The 26681-nt window shown below is 44.6% G+C and overlaps 1 protein-coding gene across 11 annotated transcripts in view; it reads right to left on the reverse strand.

Annotated features, from left to right (window-relative positions):
• Window positions 1-8529: 8529 nt before the first annotated feature.
• The window catches only part of NEK11 (NIMA related kinase 11), a 189900-nt gene continuing 171748 nt past the window's right edge, over window positions 8530-26681 (reverse strand). For 10 of the 11 annotated variants that reach the window (XM_073333276.2, XM_073333277.2, XM_073333268.2 and 7 more), the window contains one exon: window positions 8530-14239. In XM_073333276.2, coding sequence (XP_073189377.1) covers window positions 14044-14239 — 196 coding nt within the window. In that variant the 3' untranslated portion in view covers window positions 8530-14043. Of the gene's footprint in view, window positions 14240-15331; window positions 15417-26681 lie in introns of those variants that run through there. The other variant, XM_073333278.2, reaches the window with a different exon arrangement.

A 26681-nucleotide genomic window follows, 5' to 3' on the forward strand; every position in this document is an offset into this window, starting at 1 on the left:
TTTAGGAATGAACAGGGCGATACCGAAGAATGATGTGTTTGCAATGACAGATCATGCTCCAGTACCAAGAGTCTTTCTGTACCCATTAGCAATCTGTGATAAACAAGTAAGAACTAAACTCCTGTGGTACCCAGTGAATCTGAACAGAAACCTGGCAAGGTTCTGTAGTGAGAGATGGTGATACTGAGGGTGACTTTCAATTACATTGATCAGTTTGCGACGTTGACTTGGGTACCACCGATAATGTGGAAGCAGGGCCCGTAGTCAGTACCATGTGACTTAAAAGTACCTGAAGCCTTAGATAAGGAGGGGCCTTGGGTCCCAGGAGAGCTTAGCATGTCAGCAATATGCTTTTTCGGATGTGAGGTCATGAAAACAGCAGGTCTTTGTGCTGACCTAGGCTTCTTGTCACAGCCTTCTCTCTGAGGGGATCTGGAGCTCCTCTTACTGGAAGCCTTGCTAGTATTCCCCCTTGGTTTTCTCCTGTGAAGATCTAATGGGTGAGTGGGCTGTGGAGGCTGATGAGGCACTATGATTACTGGAAGGCCACTATACATGGGGGTATCAGGGTCTGAGGCAGGTTGAAGGGAGTACTCCATCTTGAGAAACCTAAGCTTGATCTCCCTGTTTTTTCTAAACCTGCTCTTAAACCCTGAAAAAATGTTACACTTAGATGGGACATGGGTGTCCCCTAAATAGCGGATACAGTGAAAGTGACCATCACTAACTGGGACAGAATCCCAACAAGTGAGGCAACATTTAAATCCAGGGGATTTCGGCATAACCTGAGAATAAACTCTTTCAAAAGAAGGAAAGGCATGAGGGGAGGACAAAGAGTCTCTCGAAGAAGTCCTCTGCCCAAATCAAAAATTATTAAAACTAGTATAATTAGTAAAAAACTGAAAAGGTCTAATTAAACCCTAAACCAACAAAGTTAAACTAGAACGCTGTTTCTAAGAAAAAACTAGCTATGAAGTGGGCACTGCAAGATGCTCCACCTTAGGCTGAGAAGGAACTGAGGATGGTACGTCCGACACTGGGTATCTATACCCTATATACCCCAGGTACGGGGCATGAGGATAGCTAGGGCACACATGTGGACCCAAATGGGCACTGCTGCCAATCAAAGTCTCCAGTCAAAGGTGCATGGGGTGCATGTACTCCTGAAGTGGAGCAACCATAGGGACAGTACTCAAAGAACAAATTATAGTTTCCTACTCCAAAGACCAAGCAACTTGATTTTGCTTTGTTTTCTTTTTGTGGGGCAAGGGAGTTAGGATGAGTGTGCCATTCCCTAGGGTAGAACCTTGACTGTTGAACAGCTGTGTCCCCATACTTCTCCAGCCTGGGGTGCCTTTTACACTAATCTGCTGTAAGAACAGCCATGCCTGATCTGCCCACACACAGCCTCCAGCATGTAAACACTATAAAACTCTGCAGCAGCCCCAAGTATGATATGGTCAGGCTTGACAAAGCCCTGGCTGGGATGATTTAGTTGGGGATTGGTCCTGCTTTGAGCAGGGGGTTGGACTAGATGACCTCCTGAGGTCCCTTCCAACCCTGATATTTTATGATTCTATGCAGTGTTGCTGAAAGAAAGCATAAACATTAATTTTCTTGAGTGGTTGTTTGGTTTAGTTGCTGTCTACTCTGGTACAAACTCGAAGCATATACTAAAGCTACAGATACAGACTTTTTCATGGCTTGCTGGTTTCTTTCCCTCCAAACAGTAGTCAGCTAGAAGTGCAATTACCTACTTAAGGTTTTACAGACTATGCTGAACAGTCAGCACAAATATTTTCTTTCTCAGGGGGAAAAAAGAACCTTGAAGGCTTGTGCTCAGTATAGTATATGTACAGAGCCGGAGTCCTGTTTACATTACGGCATACTATACAGTCTAAATCCAACAGTGAATGCACATACAGATTAAATCAGGGGTGGGCAAACTTTTTGGTCTGAGGCCCACATCTGGGTGGGGAAATTGTATGCAGGGCCATGAATGTACGGCTGGGGCGGGGAGGGAGTGCGCGGTGTGGGAGGGGGCTCAGGGCAGGGGTTTGGGGTGCGGGGTGTAGGAAGGGTTCAGGGTGGCAGCAGCGCGCAGTGGGGCTCTGGCAGGCTCCCTGCCTGCCCTGGCTCCGCACTGCTCCCAGAAGTGTCCAGCATATGTGGCAGTGGCTCCTGGGGGTGGGGTGCGGCAAGTGGCTGCACGATGCACTGTCTTCGCCTGTGGGTATCACACCAGAAGTTCCCATTGGCTGTGATTCCCCGTTCCTGGCCAATGGGAGCTGCGGGGGACGGTGCCTGCAGACAAGGGCAGCACACGGAGCCCTCTGCTCCCCTGCCTCACAGGAGCCACAGGGACATGGTGCCGGCAGCTTCCAGGAGCGGTGCGGGGCCAGGGCAGGGGGGCGCGAGCCATAGTTTGCCCTACCCCGGGTTAACTGCACAGAGCATTTAGCTAGCAGGAAGGTGATTAATCTTCTACACTACCATTACGTGTTTTTTTCTTTGAGCTCTTGTTGCCTTTGGATTAGAGCTGGCCAGATAATAACAAAAAAACAAACCCTTTTTATTATTCATGAGGGTCTTATATAATCATTGTGTATGAGTATTTGGACAGCCACCAGTTTCTTTGTAAATATAATCATGAATCCTAAAAATATTGTGAATAATTATTCATTTGATAGCGTGTTTTGAAAGCAAGTTCTATGTGGCGTGTTCTCTATTCTATTTATAATTCTCCCTTCTACAAAGTTTGTTTCAATCAGGGTGCAGAAACAATGTCATGTGAGCAACTGCACACTCCATGCACAGCAAAGATTTGAAGTGAACATTGTTTGAAACCTGGTTGCGTAAATTATGTGATGAATAGCTTACAAATAACAAACCTATTTCTACAAATCAGGAGTAATTTACAATACACCAAAAGGAGAATTGGACTCATAGTGGTAGAAACACAGAGAGCCATTGATCGTTATCTTGTGCTATGAGCACAGGGCCAGGAATGCCTGAGTATTGGTCCCAGCCCTGATACTGAATGTCTCAATGGGCTTTTGGTAAATCTTTTTCTGTCTCAGTTTCCACATCTGTAGAAAGGTGACAAAAATACTTATTTACCCTGGTGTCTGGCATAATTTAGAGCAGCTCCCAGACTACTCTAATTTACCGTAGCATACCTCAGCTTTAGGATTTACCTTCTTAAGTAGCTTTGTCTGCACATCAACCAAAAATCAACTGGGGGGAAGAGAGATGGGACCTGAGCTATGTTGTAACTTGCCCTCCTTAATTATTTTTTTGTCATGCTCCCTAGAGTTACCTTTCAGCAAGTCAATGTGTGTTCTTAAACTTGTACAGTGACTACAGATTAAAAACAAACCCTATAAAACCATAAATATATTTGCATACCTATACACTCCAGATGCCATACAATTCACCTGTCCTGCTGGAGATTGCCTGCCCTGCACAGTGAATTCCATCAAGTCACACTGAGTTCCTGCAAAAAATGACACTCCCTGCCTGCAAGTGCAATTTTCAGGCCCCATGACTCTCTGTAAATTTGTCTGATAGACAGGTGGCTCTGTTTCCTTCTGTAGGATTTATTGGCAGTCCAGTCACCTCTGAGAAAGGACTTACTTCTTGTGTGCTGTTACAGCTATAATTGGTCTGCCTTCTAATCCAGCTGCAGACAAGATGTTGACAGCTATACTTCTTATCAAAATGGTCATATGCTCTTTTTCCCTTAATAGTCCAAGGGCCCAAAGATGTTCAATAATTAACTCCCATCAATTCCTTTGCGTGCCATATCTCTTCATCGAATAATACTGCTTGTGTCATTTTTAGGAATGTGAATAGAAAGGAACAAGGTCAACTGGCGTTTGCGAAATATGTATTTTGTACAAATATGTGGGATCCAGGGGACACTTTAAGCCTAGATCCAGAAGGGGGACGTAGAATCGGGATCACACTGCCTAACATTTAGGCACCCTGCCACCTAGTGGAATGCACATCCCTATGTTAGACCCTCAGTTTCCCTATATCAGTGGTTTTCAATCTTTTTTCATTTGTGGACCCCTACCAAATTTGGAATGGAGATGCGGACCCCTTTGGAAATCTTAGACACAGTCTGTGGACCCCCAGAGGTCCGTGGACCACAGGTTGAAAACCACTGCCCTATATAATGGACAGGGAGAGCTAGGTGCCAAAGAATCAGATCACAAAAGCCAGTATGCTGAGTGAGAAGCTGCATAAGCTAGTCAGTACGAAATGTCTATTAGGGTATGTCTACAGTGCAATTAAAAACCTGCAGCTGGCCCATGCCAGCTAACTCAGGCTCACAGGACTCGTGCTAACGGGCTGTTTAACTGCAGTGGGAGATGTAAGACTCTGTCTTGGAGTCTGTCTGAAGATTCCCTTCCCAGAGACCAAGTTGGAGTGGTGCTGACTTGTGCCAGCAAGCTGTGCTGGAAGGGAGGAGACTGGGACTGAACCATCATGGCCAGTTTCCCTTTTGAAGGCAACTGAGGCCACGGTGCCATGGAAATTCTTCCCAGGGATGCCACCACTGACATCTCCCATAAGGCCGGGAATGGCAGTACCAGAAGAGAGGGTAGATCTCTTGCTGCCATAAATGCCTCTGGTGTTGATGCTACCACCAGGGCAGTGGAGGTTTGCTGGCTCTCTTGCGGTGGAGAGTCCATTGGTGCCGGACTCAGTGGTACCCGTTCCATGGCCGGAGTCAATGGCACCACACGGGTTGTTAGAGCCTCAGAGTGGCCCGGCGTGGGTCACACTCTACTAGCATCTCTCTGCCCTGTTGACTCGAGGTTGAGGATTGAAGTCTGTCCATATTTTTCTGCTGCTTTCTCAGCACTGATGGAGAGCAGTGCCGAGAGTCCCTCGATGGAGTGATCTTCTTCGCGGTGCTGAGGTTCATGAGAGGCAGACAGAGCATCCTTTCTCTGTGCTGGAGATGAGGAATGGCGCTGAGTCTCCATAAGAGTAGCTGGGCTGCTCCTAACAGAGGCTGAAGTATTCGGTGCCAAGTCCAAGTGACTTCGCACTGAGGGAGGTTGAAGTGCTGCCTCCATGGGGATAATTCTGCGCATAGTGTTTCTATCTTTTTGCTGCGGGGCCTGAAGTCTTTGCAGATCCCGCGCGTGAGCTTCCCCCAGACACTGAAGGCAGCTTGTGACACATGGGCATAGCCTTGTGGCAAGAAGCACAAGGTTTAAACCCCAGAGACCAAGGCATGCCCCAGTAGTGGGCAGGAATGAACCCCATTGAGCGGAGTTTGCTAACCTATCTGTCTAACAACCAAAACTTAACAATTATGAATAAAGGTAACTATATACAACAAGCAGAGAAAAGTTGACTGAAGGAGTACTAGCAAACGCAAAGATGAGGTCATTCCAGCAACCGTTACAGGCAGTCAGGCGGAACTGAGGGGACTGCAGGCTGGTAGGACCCATTATACCAACACTATGGGCACGTGACTTCAGGGGGCACCAGAGCCAAGCCGACGGATACCACTGAACCTTCCGCCAGTGGTGCTCGGGGAAAGCACAATCCTACCTTGGAATGGACATGAGCAAGCACTCAAAGAAGAAATGCCTCTTAGGTATGTCTACACTGCAATTAAAAACCCACAGTTGACCCATGCCAGCTGACATGGGCTAAGGGGCTTGGCATAAGGGGAAGTTTAATTGCAGTGTAGATGTTCGGCCTCAGGCTGCATCCTGAGCTCTGGGACGCTCCCACCTTGCAGGATCCTAGGGCCAAAGCTCCAGCCCAATCCCAAATATCTATACTGCAATTAAACAGTCCTTTAGTCTGAGTCAGCCGGCATGGGGCTAGCTGTGGTTTTTTAATTGCAGTGTAGACATACTTAAATAACTGTGGGTTCCACTTGCTTTCTCAGTTGTGAACCCTCACCTGGAGTAAGGCTCCTAAGCCAGGTCAGCCTTTTCTCACAAAAAGCTGAGAAGGAGGCCCACCTTCTAACCCAGTGGTTAAAATACTCACCCAGGAGGTAGGAAACCTGGTTTCAAGTCTCCACTCTGCCTGATGTAGAGAAGACTCTTGAGCCCAAGTCTTCCACCTCCCAGGTATGTGCCCTAACCACTGGCCTACAGCATAACCTGGTGTGGTCTTTCCCATTGAAGCTGTTCCATGTTGTATAAATATTCATTGAGCAGATGGCTTGAACTTGGATTTTCCATATCCCAGGTGAGTGCCCTAAGCACTAAGCTATAGACTCAATCTCTTGCTGGCCCCATGAATATTTAAATATTTTATAAAAAGTGGAACAGCAACCGAAGAGATTACGTAAAAAAATAAATGGACACAAATCAGACATCAGGAATGGTAACATACAAAAGCCAGTAGGAGAACACTTCAATCTTCCTGGACATTTTATAACAGATGTAAAAGTAGCTGTACTTGAGAAAAAAAAAACTTCAGAAACAGACTTCAAAGAGAAACAGCAGAACTAAAATTCATTTGCAAATTTAACACCATTAATTTGGGCTTGAATAGGGACTGGGAGTGGCTTGCTCATTATAAAAGCAGCTTTGCCTCTCCTGGAATTGACACCTCCTCATCTATTATTGGGAGTAGACTACATCCACCCTGATCAAATTGGCCCTGTCCCCCACATTGCTTCTCCACTTGTGAGGTAACTCCCTTCCCTTCATGTGTCATTATATAATGCCTGCATCTGTAATTTTCACTCCATGCATCTAAAGAAGTGGTGTTTTACCCACGAAAGCTTATGCCCAAATTAATCGGTTAGTCTTTAAGGTGCCACCGGACTCCTTGTTGTTTTCAAAGAGATTGAGAGACTCATCCCAGAATACCCTATACCTCCTAGTGATTAAAGCACTCACCTGGGAGGTGGGATCCTAGGTGAGTGCTCTAACCACTTGGATGTAGGGTATAATGGGAGGGGGCACCACAGTCATTTTTTTATGTGGTGCCTGATCTGATAGGTGGTCTCTGAGTAGCCTATCAGTTCAGGCCCTGCAGGCAAGATAGGTGGGGGAAATGCCTAGTTTGAGGATCCTGCCAGAGCTTATGTGTGAGTGAGGTACTGAGCAGTTAGGCTGCATCAGGATTTAGGGGGTTTTGTGTATGTCCACCAGCAGAAATTTTGAGGACTTTACTGGTGGAAACTTATGCACCTAGGGACTTTAGGCACCAAGAGATTTAAGCAGCAGCTGAGCAGGTGCTTGGGGCCTCTAAATTTTTGGCGTTAGGTGCCTAAAGTGGCACTTAGGCACCTAAATCCCTTTATGGATCTAGCCTGTAATGTCTCCACAATTCATTTAAAGCCGCTAGTCTGTTCTTGACCAAGTAGCACCAGTATTACTAGTTTTTCCCCATCCTTGTCAGATTTCTACTAATGAATATCAATAAGAGGATCTTGCTGGAAATGAGACTGTGTACGTGTTTAATAGAACAATAGATTTCAGCTAAAAAGAGATAAGGACATAATCCTTTCTTAGTTTAAAACCTAAGTTGCAAATTTAAGCACGTGTCTTTTACAGGGCATGATACTGTGAGAAGAGACTTTTAAAAAGTGACCTGTTGAGTGTTGTCTTATAGCTTTCAGGATGATGATGTGATGGGTTTGATCTATTTCTTTAGTTCCATAAATATGTTATTAGGATAGCAGAGAACTCTGCATTATGCCCCATTATGTATTGACCTGTTTATGGTAGAGAGTGGAAGCCAGTTAAATGCCTACCTAGGCTGGTACATTTCCCAATGCAGTTTGTAGTACTGTGCATAGTGCATTCTCTCTCTCTCTCTCTCTCTCTCTCTCTCGCACTTCTGAGGCCCTAAACTTCTCTAAGACCATTTTTCAGTAAATCTTTTGTTCATTCAAAACTGACCACTTCTCTTTTGTACTAGATTCAATTATGGAAGAATGACAGAACTGATAACCTGCCTACAGAGTTTACCAGCTGTCAAGTTTCCTCCCCCACTCTGAACTCTAGGGTACAGATGTGGGGACCTGCATGAAAAACCTCCTAAGCTTATCTTTACCAGCTTAGGTCAAAACTTCTCCAAGGTACAAAATATTCCACCCTTTGTCCTTGGATTGGCCGCTACCACCACCAAACAGATACTGGTTACTGGGGAAGAGCTGTTTGGAAACGTCTTTCCCCACAAAATACTTCCCAAAACCTTGCACCCCACTTTCTGGACAAGGTTTGGTAAAAAGCCTCACCAATTTGCCTAGGTGACTACAGACCCAGACCCTTGGATCTTAAGAACAATGAACAATCCTCCCAACACTTGCACCCCCCATTTCCAGGGAAATGTTGGATAAAAAGCCTCACCAATTTGCATAGGTGATCACAGACCCAAACCCTTGGATCTGAGAACAATGAAAAAGCATTCAGTTTTCTTACAAGAAGACTTTTAATAGAAATAGAAGTAAATAGAAATAAAGAAATCCCCCCTGTAAAATCAGGATGGTAGATACCTTACAAGGTAATTAGATTCAAAACATAGAGAACCCCTCTAGGCAAAACCTTAAGTTACAAAAAAGATACACAGACAGAAATAGTTATTCTATTCAGCACAATTCTTTTCTCAGCCATTTAAAGAAATCACAATCTAACACATACCTAGCTAGATTACTTACTAAAAGTTCTAAGACTCCATTCCTGGTCTATCCCCGGCAGAAACAACATATAGACAGACACACAGACCCTTTGTTTCTCTCCCTCCTCCCAGCTTTTGAAAGTATCTTGTCTCCTCATTGGTCATTTTGGTCGGGTGCCAGTGAGGTTACCTTTAGCTTCTTAACCCTTTACAGGTGAGAGGAGCTTTTCCCTGGCCAGGAGGGATTTTAAAGGGGTTTACCCTTCCCTTTATATTTATGACACCAGCATTGTGTTTTAATTAACACCACTGTATTTGAGACCAGTGTCTTTGAAACAAATGCACCAGGAGACCACTTCATCAGCCAAACTTGACAAAGGTAGTTCTACCTGACATTATATAACATCTGTCCGTCTACTCTAGGATGTTAAGTGTCAATCCTCCTGGTATATGTTTATATATAATGCAGCTCCTAAAATCACCATTCACCTCTTTGGTCTGAAACAGCCTGAATTTGTTCAAATTGAATTTGACCAAAACAGCTTTAAAAGCCATTAGGATCTCTTTTAAATGTACGTCAAGCAAGAATTCGTCACATCAGAGCGGGATTATTTGCCTGAGGACTGGCGGTCTGGACAAAACATGATTTCCAAACTTCAAAGATTAGACCCTTAATGAATTTCTAAGTGCTTGACTGCTACAGAGGGCATGGTACACCCACATGCAGTTCTTTTTTACTTGCTCTTGGAAAAACCTGTTTTCTAAAAGGGTTGATGACTCCAATATTCAGCATTCATAAAAGCCATCTATTACTTACAGAGTCTGTTTTCAAGGTGCTGGAGTAACTTACTTTGGACCACAGCCAGTTGGAGATATGTACAGCAGGCAAGGTTGTCTTCCTTGGGCTTCCTTCTTGCTATTACTCCTGGAAGAATTCTACGCCCCTGCGCAATGCAGAATTTTGCGGAAATTAATGTTGTGCACGCAGAATTTCCTTTCTCCCACAGCCATGGACTGCAGTGCTGCTAGCTACCACTAGGGGCTGCTGGACCTGGCAGAGTCCAGCTTGCACATAGAAGACACTGCTGGGGAAGGGAGCTAGAGGGTTCCTGGCACCTGCAGTTCCCAGCATGCTCTGAGGGAAAGAGACAGCAGCATGCAGGAAACTCCACATAAGCCTGGGACCAAGCATCAGGCTGTTTCTCCCTCTGGATCCCTGGGCTCCTGGGGGAGAGGGGGTGGGTGTCTGGGCTGGGGGACCCATGGCTGGGCTCTGCAGGGGAGGGAGTGCGGATATCTGGGCTAGTGGGGCCCCATGGCTGGGCTCTGGGGAGGAGAGCATTTGGGTATATTGGCTGCAGGGGCCCCCCAGCTGGGCTCTGGGGAGGGGAAAGGAGCAGAGAAACAGGAACTGGGTTGTCATAGGGGTTTCTTTAACTCTCTACTCCTGGGGGAATTTTTGTATTGTTACAGACATGCTTGATGACAGATATTTTGAAACAAATTACCAAAATAATCGAAACTGGTGTGGTTATGTTGTGTTATTTTGACAAATAAAATCGGCAGAATTTTGCAGAATTTTAAAATATTGGGAGCAGAATTTTTAATGTTTTGGTGCAGAATGCCCCCCAGCAATATTGCGATATATAAATTATTTACTGGTTGCTTTTCTAGCTAGTTGGCTCTTGCAGGCCCCAGGCATTTCTCCCATATCCTGGGGAAAGTTGCTGCCTGTGCTTTGGCTACTTCAGCTTTTAACAGGTTTAATAGAAATGATGTGCAGGAACAGAAACAGGTGCCCAGCCACTGTGGTGAGGGGGGCCATATGTACCATGCTAGATAATGTAAAAGGACCTTCAAGCCGTCCTGACCTAGAGCCACGACTTCAGTGTATGGTCACTAATCACCACAAGTGAGAAACAGGACTTTGGACCCCTACTTTGAAAGTTCACACTGGAGGTCAGCCTCCACCCTGATCTGTGTTCTTAATAAAAACTCCAATTGGCTTGCTCTGGAGGGATCATAATGCCTTACCTTGTTTCGCTATGTGGGCAAATTCTTTGTTTCTGCAGTTTGTTTTAATACTAAAGTGGACTAATAATACTTCACTTCTACAGCACCTTCCTTCCAAGGATCTCAAAGCACTTTACAAAGGCGGGCCACTATCATTATAAAGCATGACTACTCTCTGTCCTTCTGACAGCACATCAAGAAGATGTGCTAAAATCAAGCGTTGCACTTCTCTGCAGGCTTGGTGGCAATTCGCGAGGTGCTGGCATTGCAACCTTGTGGACATCTACCAAAGCTCTAGTTATTGCAGCAGTTCAATAGTGTGTGGCAGCATGAGGTCCAGAAGTCATCGTGGAAAGTTGGACTCAATGATCCACTCTGCCCTTTGCATCATCACTGGTGCAACCCGGACGACTCCAGTGTCCAACATTCCTGTCTCGTCTGACATTGCTCCTGCCGTGATTAGGTGTGAGGGCAGGACCCTGGCCACATTACTGCACACAGCCAACTATCTAGACAGCTTACTTCACAATTTCATCTCAAAGTCACATCATACATGCTAGCCAAAGTCAAGATCCCCCTTCTCTAAAATAGTTGAGCCTCTCAGACAATACATCAGATGCGACCTTTCTAAGGAACAGCAACAGGTGGTGAGGGAATATATTTTGGATTGCTGGCGCATTTCTTAGCAGATAGACAACTCAGATCTGTGTCCCATAGTCTCTCTGGATGAGCACTCACATGCCCCTCAGAACAACCATATGAGCCAAAAGAGCCTTCCTCGTTACAAGATATGTTGTGCTCACAGGCCATTTAACTTGCATCTTACCACTGGAGCTTCTTGAGCTCCCCATCCTGCCCCTGGGGATCTCAAGAGAAAACAGCGTGCCATCTGCTTATGGACTGCCCACTTGATCCTCTTGATGGTGGACGGATGCTTTTGATATCTCTGGATGATGCTGCCATGATAGAGAGAGATCATCATCATGTTCCTATTACGCCTCTGGTGTTTAGGGTAGTGACGAAGCTCCTCCACTCCCGTCTGTTTCTGGCAAGTCTTTTAGTGGTTCCCCAGCTGTGCCCCAGGTTTTTCAGCTCGGCTTCCACAGCTCTTCACCATGTTGTTTTCAAGTGGCCTCCTTTTTCCTTGCCTTCAGGTGTCCATCTTACTGCTATTCTGGTGATGGAATCAGTTTTCATCCAAAGCACTGATCCATCTCCAATGCCTCCTGGCAATGATGGTGCTCAGATCCTCTTGGCTGCACTGTGTCAATAGATCTTGGCTTGAGATTGTTCTGGGCCAAAAGATATGGAGATTTTTCTAAGGCAGGTTGTATGGAATGAAGACAGTTTGGACATGCCATACTTTCTCATTTCCTAGCATTCTGCACTATAAAGTAGTATTGAAAGTACACAGCTCTGATAAATCTTGAATTTGGTTTTGGTGGTGTATTTTGATGATTTCCAGACTGTATTTAAGCTCCTGAAGGTGTTCCTGGCTTTATTGTTTTTTTTCTGGATGTCCTGGCTTGTTCCACTGACCTAACTAATGGTGCTGCCCAAGTATGTGAATGTTTCTACATTGGTGAGAACATAATCCTCTATCTGTACTGGTGATGGTGAGGCAATATTAAAGGTCATGATATCTGTCTTTTTTCAGTTGAATTTGCTGGCTGAATGCGTTGAGTTGTGTTGTTTTTTCTTGTATATGTTGTTGGGTATGTGATAGGAGAGCGAGATCATCTGTGAAGCCCAGGTCTCCAAGTGATGAGAAGAGTGTCCATTTAATGCCTCTTGACATGTCTTCTGTTGTAAGCTGCATTACCCAGTTGATGGCAATGTTGAAGAGGATTGCAAACATGACACACCCCTGACGTACTCCTGTTTTGACTTCAAAACTGAGCTCACTGTAATCAACACTACATGTAAAGTTGAAATAGAAGCGTTTGATGACGTTGATTATACGAAAAGGAATTCCACATGCCCACAGAATGCGCCATAGGCTGCTCCTGTGAATGCTATCAAAAGCCTTCTCAAAGTCTATGAAATTTATGTAGAGTTGCCATTGCCATTCTAAGCACCATTCTATTACGTTTCGTAGAGTGAAGATCTGCTCTCTGCATCCACGCCCTTTCTGAAAACCAGCTTGCTCTTTTCTGAGAGTGCTATCAACTGCCTCTGATATATGCTGGACTATGATCATACACATCACTTTGCTTGGCACGGATAAAAGTGTGTTACCACACCAGTTATTACAATCACTGAGATAGATACCAACACCTAATTCATTGTTTATGCCATCAGAAGCCACACACCAGAAGAAGTATCATTATTCCCATTTTACAAATTGGCAAATTGAGGCATAGAGAAGTTAGTGGGTGACCTTCTTTCCAGAAGTGCTAAGTAGCTGCAGCTCCCAGCCATAATGGCCTGCCTAAGATCAAATTGCAATGATTTTGAAGGCCACTGTTGCCCACTCCCCGCCTGAGTACATTTAAAGGATTGCAGTGTGCTGCACATGAACAGGCAATGTGAGGAGTCCGATGGGGGCTGGGAGTCTAAAGTGAATTTGGCCCAAGGCTCATATGAGAACCTGTTATACAGTGTGGCATTTATTCCGTGTTTAGAGTTTAACAAGTAGCAGTAAAGGTGATCAGCATGCAGAACGAAAAGGAAAAATGTTAGGAAGAGAAGGTAAGGTGTTATGATGAGCGTGGTGAGGGGTATTTGATATAACTACAAGTGTTGTGCTTTTAGAACAGGCAACATAAATATGGAGATAAAAAGTTAACAAGATCTGTGAACAAGCTAAAATGGATTTATTTTTCTAGTTGTACACTATGGGCCTGATCCAAAACCCACAGAAGTTCATGGAAATATTTTCATGGATTTCAGCAGCCTTTAGGTCAGGCTTCATGTCTCTCTCTCTCTCTTTTGCATGGCTCTTTCAAAGGGCACTCAGGTGAAATACAGGCCTTCAACAAAGCAATAACTAATGTGTGATTTCTGATAATTGAGTAACCATATATACACACGTATGTGTATATAAACACACAAACACACTCATATATACATACTGCTGTCCAAGGCAAAATCCAGCAAAGCATTTAAGTATGTGCTTAATGTCTTGCTGGATCAAAGACCACTCTTGCTACTATAGAAATCAATGGCAAAACTCCCATTGACCTCACTGGGACCCTGATCGTGCACCATTAAAGTCAATGGGAACAACCCGTGGGTGAAAAATCTGGACCTAAGGAAATACACTTCTTGATGCAATAAAACAAATGGGGAAAAAAGATTGTCACCACGATGGACACCTTTCTGACCCCCAATAATACAGTACTTGTTTGCTGGCCCGTAAGGGTGTAGCTCAGCATTTTCACATATCACCAGTGTTGTCCATTTCTAATGTACATTTTACACTGGAGCTAAGGCAAGCAGCTGATCCTCAAAGTAGAGAAGCTGATCCACTTCAAAACAGTCACTTGCTCTAGAAACCACTTTCTCCAGACATTCCCGGATCTCGTCTTCACTTGCATTCTGCTGTCTTGCTTTCTTGAGATAGCTGTAAACCTTTTCAAATACTTCTGCTCCCAGCTTCTGAATTGCTGATCTACAGAAAAATGTTACATAGAAGTTACTCACAAGTTAATCCATTTTACATATTGAAACATGTAGCAAGAGACATTCATTTGGTAAATTACTGTAGGGCTAAAACAAAATGGCTTTCAGCTTAAGATCAAAGTGTAACTATGTACATAATTTGCATAGAACAAAGCTTATTATGGAATTTCCCTATCGACATTTTTAATATGAACAAAAGTCCTGAGATGAAATCCTGGCACTACTGAAGTCAGTGAGATTTTTGTCATCATTGTCAATGAAGCCAGGATTTCACTCTTAATGTCTAATTTGATAAACTACTTTATAACACATTCTACAGTGATTCCAGTTCATACAGACACATTTACAGCCTCTGGATTTTATAAAAAAATACATTAAACAATTTGCCAGTGGCTATATTGTGAACATTCACTATTCATAAATCATCCCTTAAACTTTTATCAAAAAATTGTTGTACAAGATGCAATGAGAACTGAACACACATTATTCTTCTACTATAACAACACCCTCCCTTTTTAATCAGACGGGCTCTCTGTACTTCAGCGATGAAAAATACACTCATGGTTACCTAATACTGACTTACACAAAGATTCCAGTTGACCATTGTAAGATTACTCATTGATTAAAAAAAAAATAATGATACATGTAAAAATCCACAAGTAACAGACAGGGCTATGGTCGGTGTCATGCTACCAATATTATAACAAGAGGATCTTGCAGTAACTTTCCTCTTTAGGCTGTCATAAACCCATGTGCCTGGGTGCATGTGTTTGCAGAGGGGACTCTATTCATTTTACCTTTTGAACAAAACAGCTTTCTCATAAAGATGACCAAGAAGGGAGGTAGCACCACTTGGAAAACAAACTTAGTCCTAGAGCCTTCAATAATCCATGTGGATTCATTTATAGATTTCATAGGTTCCCAGGCAGAAGGGACCACTGTCATCATCTAATGTAACACAGATTTGGAACTTCCCCAAAATAATTCCTAAAGCAGATCTTTTAGAAAAACATCCAATCTCGTTTTAAAAATTGGAGACTCCACCACGACCCTTGGTAAGATATCCCAGTGGTTACTTACCCTCACTGTTAAAAGTTAACACCTTATTTCCAGTCTGACTTCATCTAGCTTCAACTTCCTGCCACTGGATTGTGTTATACTTTTGTCTGTTAGATTGAAGAGCCTATTGTTAAATACGTGTTCTCCATGTAGGTACTTACAGACTGTAATCAGCCTCCTCTTAACTTTCTCTTTATGATGCTACATAGATTGAGCTCCTTGAGTCTATCACTACACAGCATGTTAATCGTTCTCATAGCTCTTCTCTGAACTCTTCCCAATTTATCAAAATCCTTCTTGAATTGTGGACACCAGAACTGGACACAGTATTCTAGCAGCAGTCACACCAGTGCTAAATACGGCTGTAAAATAACCTCTCTAGTTTCACTTGAGATTCCCATTTATGCAGCCAAGCATTGCGTTAGCCCTTTTGGGCACAGCATCATGCTGGGAGCTCATGGTCAGCTGATTATCCATGACCCCCAGATCTTTTTTCAGAATCACTGCTTCCCAGAATAGAGTCCCTCCTACTGTAAGTATCCTATATTCCTTGTTTCAAGATGTATACATTTACATTTAGCCATATTGAAATGCATATTGCTTAGTAAGCAATCCAGATAATTTTGAACCAGTGACCCATCCTCTTCATTATTAACCACACCCCCAATTTTTGTTCATCTGCAAACTTTATCAGTGATGATTTTATGTTTTCTTCCAGGTCATTAATAAAATGTTGAATAGCATACAGCCAAGAACCAATCCCTGAAGGATCCCCACTAAAAACACACCTGTTCAATGACTGTTTAGTTACATTTTGAGACCTCAGTTAGCCAGCCATTTAATGTGTGCCATGTTAATTTTATATCTTTCTAGTTTTTTAATCAAAATGTCAGGCAGTACCAAGTTAAATGCCTTGAAGAAGGCTAAGTATATTACATCAACACTATTACTGTTATCAAACTTATTATCGCATCAAAAAGCTATCAAGTTAGTTTGACAGAATCTATTTTCCATAAATCCATGTTGAATGGCATTAATTATAGTACCCTCCTTTAATTCTTCATTAACCGAGTCCCATATCAACTGCTCCATTATCTTGTCCGGGATTGATGTCAGACTGGCAGACTGTGATGGGATGTTCACCTCACACCATAGCTGAGAAAGGGCCAGTTAGAGAGACAGGCCACATGTGAGGGGCTTAGGCTGGACAAGCAACCCCTGATTGGAAGGTGGAGCTCAGCTGAGCAGGAGTAGCTGGGTTAATATAAAGCCAGGAAGCTGGAAAGAGAAATGGTGGCAGTGAGGAAGTCTGCAGCCACCCTCTGTGCATAAGAGAGGGAAGGAGGGAACCCAGGGAAAGAGCCGCACACTGACTCTGAGGGAAGGGCATACTCAGAGAGAAGGGGTGAGAAGAAAGCCTTTGGGAGGTGGACAGGAAGCAGCCCAGGAAACGAACAGTGAGGCTGGGGCCTGAGCAGCCCTTGACTGCATGTCACAGGGTCCCTGGGCTAGAACCCGGAGTAGTGGGCAGGCCCAGGTTCCCCTACCGATGAAGTGGTAGTACCAGGGCAGCAGGTCCAGAGGGGGGAACCAAACGGTGACCTGAGCAGAGGGCCGTCACAAAAAGGAAACCTGCAGCTCTCGGTGTGAGAAAGGGGCCACGGAGTGAAAGAGAGGACAGGTGGAGAGACTGCAAGGGGAGGTGTCGGACCTAGAAGAGAACTCTTCCCAGAGCAGCCAGGAGGAGGCACTGTCCAAGGGGAGTGAGCACCCTGAGACACAAGCCTATAAGCCTGGCATAAGACATAAGCCTGGCTCATTCCATTTGCCATTTTTAAATATTTGCACAACATTAGCGTTCTTCCAGTCTTCGGGAACGTCCCTGTTGTTCCAAGACTTACTGAAAATCAATATTATTGGTCCACCGAGCTCCCTTAAAACTTTTGGATATAAGTTATGCTGACTGCTGATTTAAAACTGTCGAACTTTAGAAGTCATGCAGAGCTCATTGCAGGATTGGGGGCCTAATACAGCATTAAAAGTCATTGTGATAGAAATATTTATACTTTGTTCCTGAAAAGTATGCTGAAACATACAGCATAGCATCCAGCCTGAATAATTTTAAGAGAGGGGGCTCATAAGGGGCCCTGGAAACCACTGCTCCAGGTGCAATCAAGTTCTTTTTTAAAGTAAATAACGGATAGTGTATCATTTGAGCAAGAGTATGTGATTGTATGAGACTGCATCATAATACCTCCGCACAGCGGGACAGAGTTATACGAGTTGTGGCTGCATGTGCAACCCTATATTTGTCATTTCTTTTCTTTTGAACATTGAAGCATGCAAACTTAATCTTCTCTGAGTTTATTTTGTTTGTTTTACTATCAGAGTTGCATGGTTTCCCCCATTAGAAGCAATGATTTTCTGCAGTTGGCCAAAATAGCAGCAGGCCAAATGGGATTCCCTTGCAGAAATTCCAGAAATTTGCTAATATAACCCTAACTGATTACGGTTAGCAGCAGTTTTATAGTGCAGCCTGTCCTCCCAAGGGCATTTGTGTATCTTTGTCAGTATTTCAGTAATGAACAGATGCTACTGTTCTAGAGGATTTGCCCGAGAAATTCATTCTGGCAACCAGGCGTTCTTGAATAAGGTTTCTTTATATATCTTGAGGGCTTTATCTGACATGTTAATTTATTTGTAATATATTTACATAAATTGGTAGTATCTATTCTCCTGGGGCCACTGTGTACTAGTGCTCTCAACATACCTCTCAGTCTCAAGTGTCCCTCCTCTGGAGGGCTGTCATTCATTTTACTCCCCAAGATACCCACGTTCCGCACATTTGATGGCCTGTACCTTTTAGTGTTAAAAATTCTATACAATGGAGAGAATCATAGAATATCAAGGTTGGAAGGGACCCCAGAAGGTCATCTAGTCCAACCCCCTGCTCGAAGCAGGACCAATTCCCAGTTAAATCATCCCAGCCAGGGCTTTGTCAAGCCTGACCTTAAAAACCTCTAAGGAAGGAGATTCTACCACCTCCCTAGGTAACGCATTCCAGTGTTTCACCACGCTCTTAGTGAAAAAGTTTTTCCTAATATCCAATCTAAACCTCCCCCACTGCAACTTGAGACCATTACTCCTCGTTCTGTCATCTGCTACCATTGAGAACAGTCTAGAGCCATCCTCTTTGGAACCCCCTTTCAGGTAGTTGAAAGCAGCTATCAAATCCCCCCTCATTCTTCTCTTCTGCAGGCTAAACAATCCCAGCTCCCTCAGCCTCTCCTCATAAGTCATGTGTTCTAGACCCCTAATCATTTTTGTTGCCCTTCGCTGGACTCTCTCCAATTTATCCACATCCTTCTTGTAGTGTGGGGCCCAAAACTGGACACAGTACTCCAGATGAGTATATCATCAAGCTAATAAAAAGTCCCATATACTAAAGAAATGACTCAGAAACCATTTAAAGGTTCTAGCAAGAAGAAATCTTTTGGTGTCCCTCCTATTGGGCCTTTGTCACATATTGCATCTGACACTTGCACCTTGGGAATCAGCACCCTCATGGCATTGGGAATATCTAATCTATCCCTTCAGTGGTAGGCAGGAGCTGCCCTCTGCCATTACAGGGCTGAGCATGCCCTTCTACATTTGCTGTCTCACAGAGGGAGGAATCACAGTAGCCATAGGGTTGCCAAGTATCTACTCAGACAAAACCGAACACCCTTGCCCCGCCCCTCCTCTGAAGCCCTGCCCATGTCCCGCCCCTTTGCTGAGGCCCCCACCCCCCACTCACTCCATCCCCCCACTCTCACTCACTTGCTCATTTTCACCGGGCTGGCTCAGGGGGGTTGGGGTGCGGGAGGGGGTGAGGGCTCGGTCTGGGGGTGCAGGCTTTGGGGTAGGGCCAGGGATTTGTGCGGCAGGAGGGGGTTCCGGGTTGGGGGGTCTCCGGGCTGGGGCAGGTGGTGTGTGTGGGGGGGTGAGGGCTCCAGCTGGGGGTGCAGACTCTGGGATGGGGATGAGGGGTTTGGGGTATAGGAGGGTGCTCCAGGCTGGGGGGGTGGAGCCAAGGGCTTCAGAGTGTGGGAGGGGCTCCGGGCTGAGGCAGGGGAGTGGGAGGGGAGTATGGGCTCTGGGCTGGAGCTGTGGGTTCCAGGGTGGGGCCAGAAATGAGGGCTTCAGGGTGTGGGAGGGAGCTCCGGGCTGGGACTGAGGGGTTCAGAAGGTGGGAGGGGGATCAGGGCTGAGGCACGAGAAGGGGTCGGGGTGCAGGCTCCAGGTGGCACTTACGTCAAGCAGCTCCCGGAAGCAGTGGCATGTCCTGCCTCCGGCTCCAACGCGGAGGCGCAGCCATATGGCTCTGTGCGCTGCCTCGTCCACAGGTGCTGCCCTCGTAGCTCCCATGGGGGCTGTGGAATCGGTGCTTGGGGCGAGGGCAGCGCGTGAAGCCCCCTGGCTGCCCCTGCGTGTAGGAGCTGGTGGGGGGCGGGGGCATGCCGCTGCTTCCAGGAGTTGCAGGGAGCCTGCCTTAGCTCTGCTGCGCCACTGACTGGACTTTTAACAGCCCGGTCAGTGGTGCTGACTGGAGCCACCAGGGTCTCTTTTGAACCGGGCATTCTGGTCGAAAACTGGACACCTGGCAACTCTAAGTAGCACCATGGTGCTGGCATGAGGGTTTCAAGCTGCACCACTTCGCATACATGTGGGGCGTTCAAGCTCCACTGAAGGTTTCCTTACGAATATTGGTTTCAATGTTCAGAAATGGGCATCAAACTCCCCTCTTCTATACATGAACAGCTTCAGTGCTAAGCCATGCTGGTAGCCCCCCTGGTGTTGCTGTTAAGCCTAACTTGACAGCACAACTAGCTGAAGGGGCAGGAACAACCTCATACTGTCAGCACTATAACGAAAGGAGAGAGTCGGGGAAGGGCACAGCACATAAACAGAGAAAACAACTTTGTGCACAATATCATGGGACTGTTCAGTGCGTGTCCAGAGGACAATCAACATCACCCAACACCCTGTTATATTAGCATTGAGTACTAAGAGCCCAGAAGGGACATGATTCTAAACGACTCTTAATGTGAATTCTGGTTGTCCTTGGAAAGCAGTAATGGCTGTTAAAATTATGAAAAAAGGTTTTGTTTGCAATTTATTTTTTCCTGAATGTAACTGGAAACACTAAGTAGCCTCAGTAGAATATAAAGGAGTCCCCAAAAATTATAGAATTATGCACTGTAGGCCTTACAGATGGCATCAGCCCCCAGCTCATGCCAAAGGTTCCTTAACCGAAGAACGTATTACTGTTTTGATCTCGCACACAACAGGAACCGAACACCTCCTCCCTACTTCACTCCTGCTATCACCTTGTTCCTTCCATGTTGTTCATCCCCACTTCTGACCTGCTCTTCAGCTCTGTTGTCTTCCCTGGCTGATTCCTGACACAAGGGATGGGTTAGGAACTGCCAGCAGGTGGAGATGGGAAACAGTATAGAAAGGTATGGGGCCAGTCTGGTGGCCCCCACAGGTATGAGATTTGCCTCATCCCTGTCTCCAAGAGCTAGAAAGCCTCACTCCTCCCTGCCACTGTCACTCATTAATGGAGAAATTAAAACCTTGGAAATTAGCTAGTGCTCAGATGATGGCTATCTGGGGTATCGCTGATTTCAAAGAGTTAAATAGGGTTTCCTTTTGAAAATAACTTTAACCCATCTTCTGCAGCAATATTACAGCACTTACTTCTAGGGGTTAACATAAATTAATGAGAAAATATTTTGAAGTAATTCCTTCTGCATCAATCCTTTCATTGACTGCTCTCTTCCTCTCAAAAGGAACATGGTTAATTCTTTGCCCCTCCCATCGATTTAGAGATGTGAAATGAAGTAAATGGGCACCTCAGGAGTCATGCTGCTGCTAATAAATGTGACCTGTGGACTATATCCTTTCTGTTTAGGTTGAGAGAGCACACAAATTAACATCTAGGAAAGCTAATCTGTATAAAATTCATACCAATGGGATTAGGCAACAAATGTTGAAAGGCTGACAACAAAGGAGCATGTGTCAAAAATGTTAACATCTGCTTCTTCGAGAGAAATCATTAGGTGCCATTTGGCCTTGAGATCCTAGGAAAAGGCAGTTGCCATAAAGTATATTTCCTAGGGGTGTTGGAGGGGGGTGGGAGAGGAATCTAGGACAGAAAATTTCAAATGTAGTTTACTATCCAACTTCAAAAATCAGGGTAATGCCTCTGAAATCAAAAGATTTACACTGGTGTAAAAACCAGTCTGACACCCGAATCAAGATCATTGGGAGCTGCTATCAATAATGTCCTCAGTATAGCTCTGATCCTGTATCAAAGCGTGCTAATGTTAGTTTTGGCACGCATGTCAAGTCCCATGGAGGCACATGCATGGGAGTCTGCACTACATTTGTGCAGGCAGTTATTGCAATTCTGTATTCAGATAAGGCACTTGAGTGTCTAAAGTTAAATGCGCAATTTGTGCGTGCACTGTGGCGGTCACACTCATAGAAGATTAGGGTTGGAAGAGACCTCAGGAGGTCATCTAGTCCAACCCCCAGCTCAAAGCAGGATCAACCCCCAACTAAATCAACCCAGCCAGGGCTTTGTCAAGCTGCGCCTTAAAAACGTCGAAGGATGTAGATTCCACCACCTCCCTAGGTATCCCATTCCAGTGCTTCACCACTCTCCTAGTGAAATAGTTTTTCCCAATATTAAACTTCGACCTCCCACACTGCAACTTAAGATCATTGTTCCTCATTCTGTCATCTGCCACCACTGAGAACAGCCTAGCTCCAGCCTCTTTGGTACCCCCCCTTCAGGCATTTGAATGCTGCTATCAAATCCCCCCTCACTCTTCTATAGCAGTGCGTGGGATTCTTCTGTCCTAAGTACAGGACTCTGCACTTGTCCTTGTTGAACCTCATCAGATTTCTTTTGGCCCAATCCTCCAATTTGTCTAGGTCACTCTCGACCCATTCCCTACTCTCCAGTGTATCTACCTCTCCCCCCAGTTTAGTGTCATCCGCAAAATTGCTGAGGGTGCAATCCATCCCATCATTCAGATCATTAATGAAGATGCTGACCAAAACCGGCCCCAGGACAGACCCCTGGGGCACTCTGCTTGATACCGGCTGCCAACTAGACATCGAGCCATTGATCACTACCCATTAAGCCTGACTATCTAGCCAGCTTTCTATCCACCTTATAGTTCATTCATCCAATCCATACTTTTTTTTAACTTGCTGGCAAGAATACTGTGGGAGACCGTATCAAAAGCTTTGCTAAAGTCAAGATATATCATGTCCCCCACTTTCCCCGTTTCCACAGAGCCAGTTATCTCATCATAGAAGGCAATCAGGTTGGTCATGACTTGCCCTTGGTGTTACCCTTCACATCCCTTGCTAGCTGTAACTCCTGTTGTGTTTTAGCCTTCCTGATTACACCCTGGCATTATCGAGCAACATTTTTATACTCCTCCCTAGTCATCTGTCCAAGTTTCCGCTTCTTGTAAGCTTCCTTTTTGTGTTTAAGATCACTGAAGATTTCTCTGTTAAGCCAAGCTGGTCACCTGCCATATTTGCTTTTCTTTCTGCACATCAGTATGGTTTGTTCTTGCGCCCTCAATAAGGCTTCCTTACAATACAGCCAGTTCTCCTGGACTCCTGTCCCGCTCATATTAGCCTCCCAGGGGATCCTGCCTATCAGCTTCCTGAGGCAGTCAAAGTCTGCTCTTCTGAAGTCCAGGGTCCATATTCTGCTGTTCTCCTTTCTTCCTTTTGCCAGGATCCTGAACTCTACCATCTCAGAGTCACTGCTGCCCAGGTTGCCACCCACTTCTACTTCCCCTACCAATTCTTCCTGTTTGTGAGCAGCAGGTCAAGAGGAGCACGGCCCTAGTTGGTTCCTCCAGCACTTGCACCAGGAAGTCCCCAACACTCTCCAAAAACTTTGTGGATTTCTGTGCACGGCTGTATTGGTCTCCCAGCAGATGTCAGGGTGATTGAAGTCCCCCATGAGAACCAGGGCCTGTGATCTGGAAACTTCTGTTAGTTGTCACAAAGGCAAAGGGGTATGTGCACATACATATGTTTTGCACACAACTGTGGATCTTGTTTTCTGATAATCTGGCATCCACTGTTGTTGCATTATTTATTATTTCACTCATTTGCAAACCCAATAGTCCTCCCCCGTAATGGTGTCATCACTTTATTTTTCAGCCAAGTATCATTATTGTTATTTGTATTAGCATAGCACTCAGGAACACTAGTCATGTGCTATGCTGTACAAATGCAGAACCAAAAACATTTCCTGCCCCAAGAGATGACAAAGCATTAATAACCCAGTGCTATTAATGAGGTCTTATATTAATAGGCTTTTGTTACTTTAACAAAATATACTGGGCCAGCTCTCCACCTGGCATAAATTGGTTTTGCTCCATGGAAGTCAATGGAGTTAAGCCAATTTACAGCAGCTGAGGATCTGGCCCAATGGTATGTTTACCAGTATACTTCTCAAATTAAAACGAGGCTGCATCTGTGAAAACAAATGTACAAAATAAAATTTATGATGCCAGGCCTTTACTTTTTTCTAATGTGCCATGTGATAGTTTGCAGTGGATCTCTCTCTGGCATTAACGTGATTCACCAGTATTTTACAATATATGAATGGTGTAATCTCAGCAATCTGTGATGTTTACAAACCTTCTCCTAGTGGCTAATGTGGAAGTTGCCACTAGTCAGCCTGTGAATCTGTGTCTTGGCTATAGAAAAAGACTGCATTACTACCTGTCCATTAACATTTTCCTGCTGGTCTGGAGATCAATTACAATATATCTATCACTATGTATCACTGACAAAAGCCGCAAAGTAAGATTAATGCTTAGCGTCAGCACTCCTCTGTGGGTGTTGACAGCTGGGTTAGTATTGCCCAACAGCTTGTCCCTGTGTGAGGCAACTATGGCAGACATCTGCAGCTAAGGGGTTTTTCAGCTTCTTGCTTCCAAATTTCATTTAGCATCATAGCAACCACTGAACCGCATTCTCCTTTCTTCCTCCACCAGAAGAATGAGCAGCATTGTTTGCTTCTAAAAACAAAGTAGTTTTCACCAATCCCTTTAAGAAACTGTACTTTGGGTTACTAGTCTATATATTGGACTGAAGTAACAATATGAGATACCAGAATAATGAAATGGGGATGAAAGTGGTTATATATTTGATAGACATCAAAAATAATACATCATCTATACCATACTAGTGAGCATTCAGCACTGCTTCTGAATAAGTTGTAGGAAATTCAGTTATTGTAAAATGCAAACTGTTCATGTCAAATTCCATGTAAGCATTAAACTGCCTTCTTGGCATAGAAAACAAAAAGCACTCAGCTGATATTTAGTTCTGTAGCTGCAATGTTAGAATGCAGCTTGGGATCAAATATTAAAATGTATCAAACATTTTAAAATAGGGGCCCGCACTAAATCAGTTAAGGCTCAGAGAGTCCTAGGTTTTTTTAAGCCACCAAGCAAACTATCGGTGCCATGGAAGCCAATACCAAGCACTTCATCCCATAGAACATCCCTAACATCCTTCACCTGCACTAGTATAAATTAGGTGTATGGTACCAGAGGATCGACAAGTCTCTAATGAACTTGAGTCCCATCTAGTGGTGTGGCATATGAGACTTTCACCGGTAACAATTGCCTCTCCAGTACTGACTATAAAACAGGCTCTAACCCCAAACAAAAAAGGCTGGATGTATGACCATCATTACAGGGAAAGGTTCCCTCATAAGATGCACAAAACTGAAAGCTGGGGGATTAGGGTATTACAAGGAAAACTGGCCTGGAGCTAACAACAAAAAGAGAGGGGAGTCATGATGGAAGTGAAAACTCCCTCAAACTATATAGGACTGTTAAAGTGTCAGTTCCAAAGGGCAATATTCCACCACCTTGTACTATATATATATAAAACTGTACTGAAAGCAATCTAAAATACTAGTTACAAAAGGCTATGAGCTAAGCTGAAGGAGTGCGGACACCAAGGCCAAGGGCAGTAAGAAGAAACTCAAATGGTGGTTGGTCCTGCCGCACCCCAAAGTTTATACCCTTGGAATGAGGCACAAGGCTAGTCAGGGTATGCATGCAGACCAAATGGACACTACTAACAATAAAATCTCCAATATCAGGTGAGTGGGGTGCTTACCCACCTAGCGTGGAATATACACAAGGACAAGCATTCGGGAACAAAAGGTTGTGTGGGAATGACAAGAAGATACTATTTAATAGCAAAAAGAACAAAACCTTAATTATGGAAGATTAGCATCTACCTTCACCTTCAGCGCCCAGTGGATTTTGACTTTCATTGTTTTGTCGAGTGAAAATTTCTTCGCATGAAGATGCAATGATAATTTTAATAATACATCCTTAATAACTTCATAATTCCTGCATTATGGCACCATAACTTGATAACACACAACTCTCTGATGCCCTGCTTGAACAACCTGTGAAGTCTAAAGCATATTTGGAACAAATTTTCCCATGGGGTGAGAAGGAACATGTTATATAAGGCTTTCGACAGACAGCTGGAGAATAATATCAATATGATTCTCCAGAGGATTTCATTAACTGACTAAAATGAATTTGTAGAACAGTAATTGAAGCTGACACCTGCTCTTGAAAGGAGTGTGAATTGAAAGCTAACTGTGGTACTGCACCTTCTATTGGCAGAGTCCTGAATTCTGAGATTATAAAACACTCATTGAAAAGACACAATAGATCTTTATTTTGTCCTGCATGCTCCACATCCAGTGCTGAGGACAAAAAAATCATTTAACATGTCCTGCCATTTGATTTAGGCCATGTGCTGGAATCCAGATCACATACCGATGATTTCGTCTCATCACCTCCTGTCACAGGCTTGTCATTTAGGGATCTGTTCTCCCCTTAGCTCTTCCCCTTCAGAAAAGTACTAGTAGTAGTTAAAAGCCAGATACTCCAATACATTTTAGCTGCTTTGTGCTGCCATGTACTTTCAAGGTCTGTTTTGGTAAATCCTATAAGACTCAGCAAAGTACAGACATAAGCAAATACATAGCAGAGAGAGAGATAGAGAGAGCGCACATGTGCTCATGTATGAGTGTGGTGGAAAAGCTCCAGAGTGAGATTTAATAATGATGGATCAGGCTGCATGTCCATCACAGAGGTCACGGATTCTGTGACTTTCCATGACCTCTATGACTTCTGCAGAGGCCAGTGCTGGCTCAGGGGCTGCCCGAGGTTCCCGGGCTGTGTGCTGCCACCCATTCCCCACCACATCCCCAGCACCAGATGGGGTTCCCAGGTTGTGGGCCACTG

This window comes from Lepidochelys kempii, chromosome 2 (genome assembly GCF_965140285.1).
Source record: "Lepidochelys kempii isolate rLepKem1 chromosome 2, rLepKem1.hap1, whole genome shotgun sequence".
NCBI lineage: Eukaryota > Metazoa > Chordata > Testudines > Cheloniidae > Lepidochelys > Lepidochelys kempii.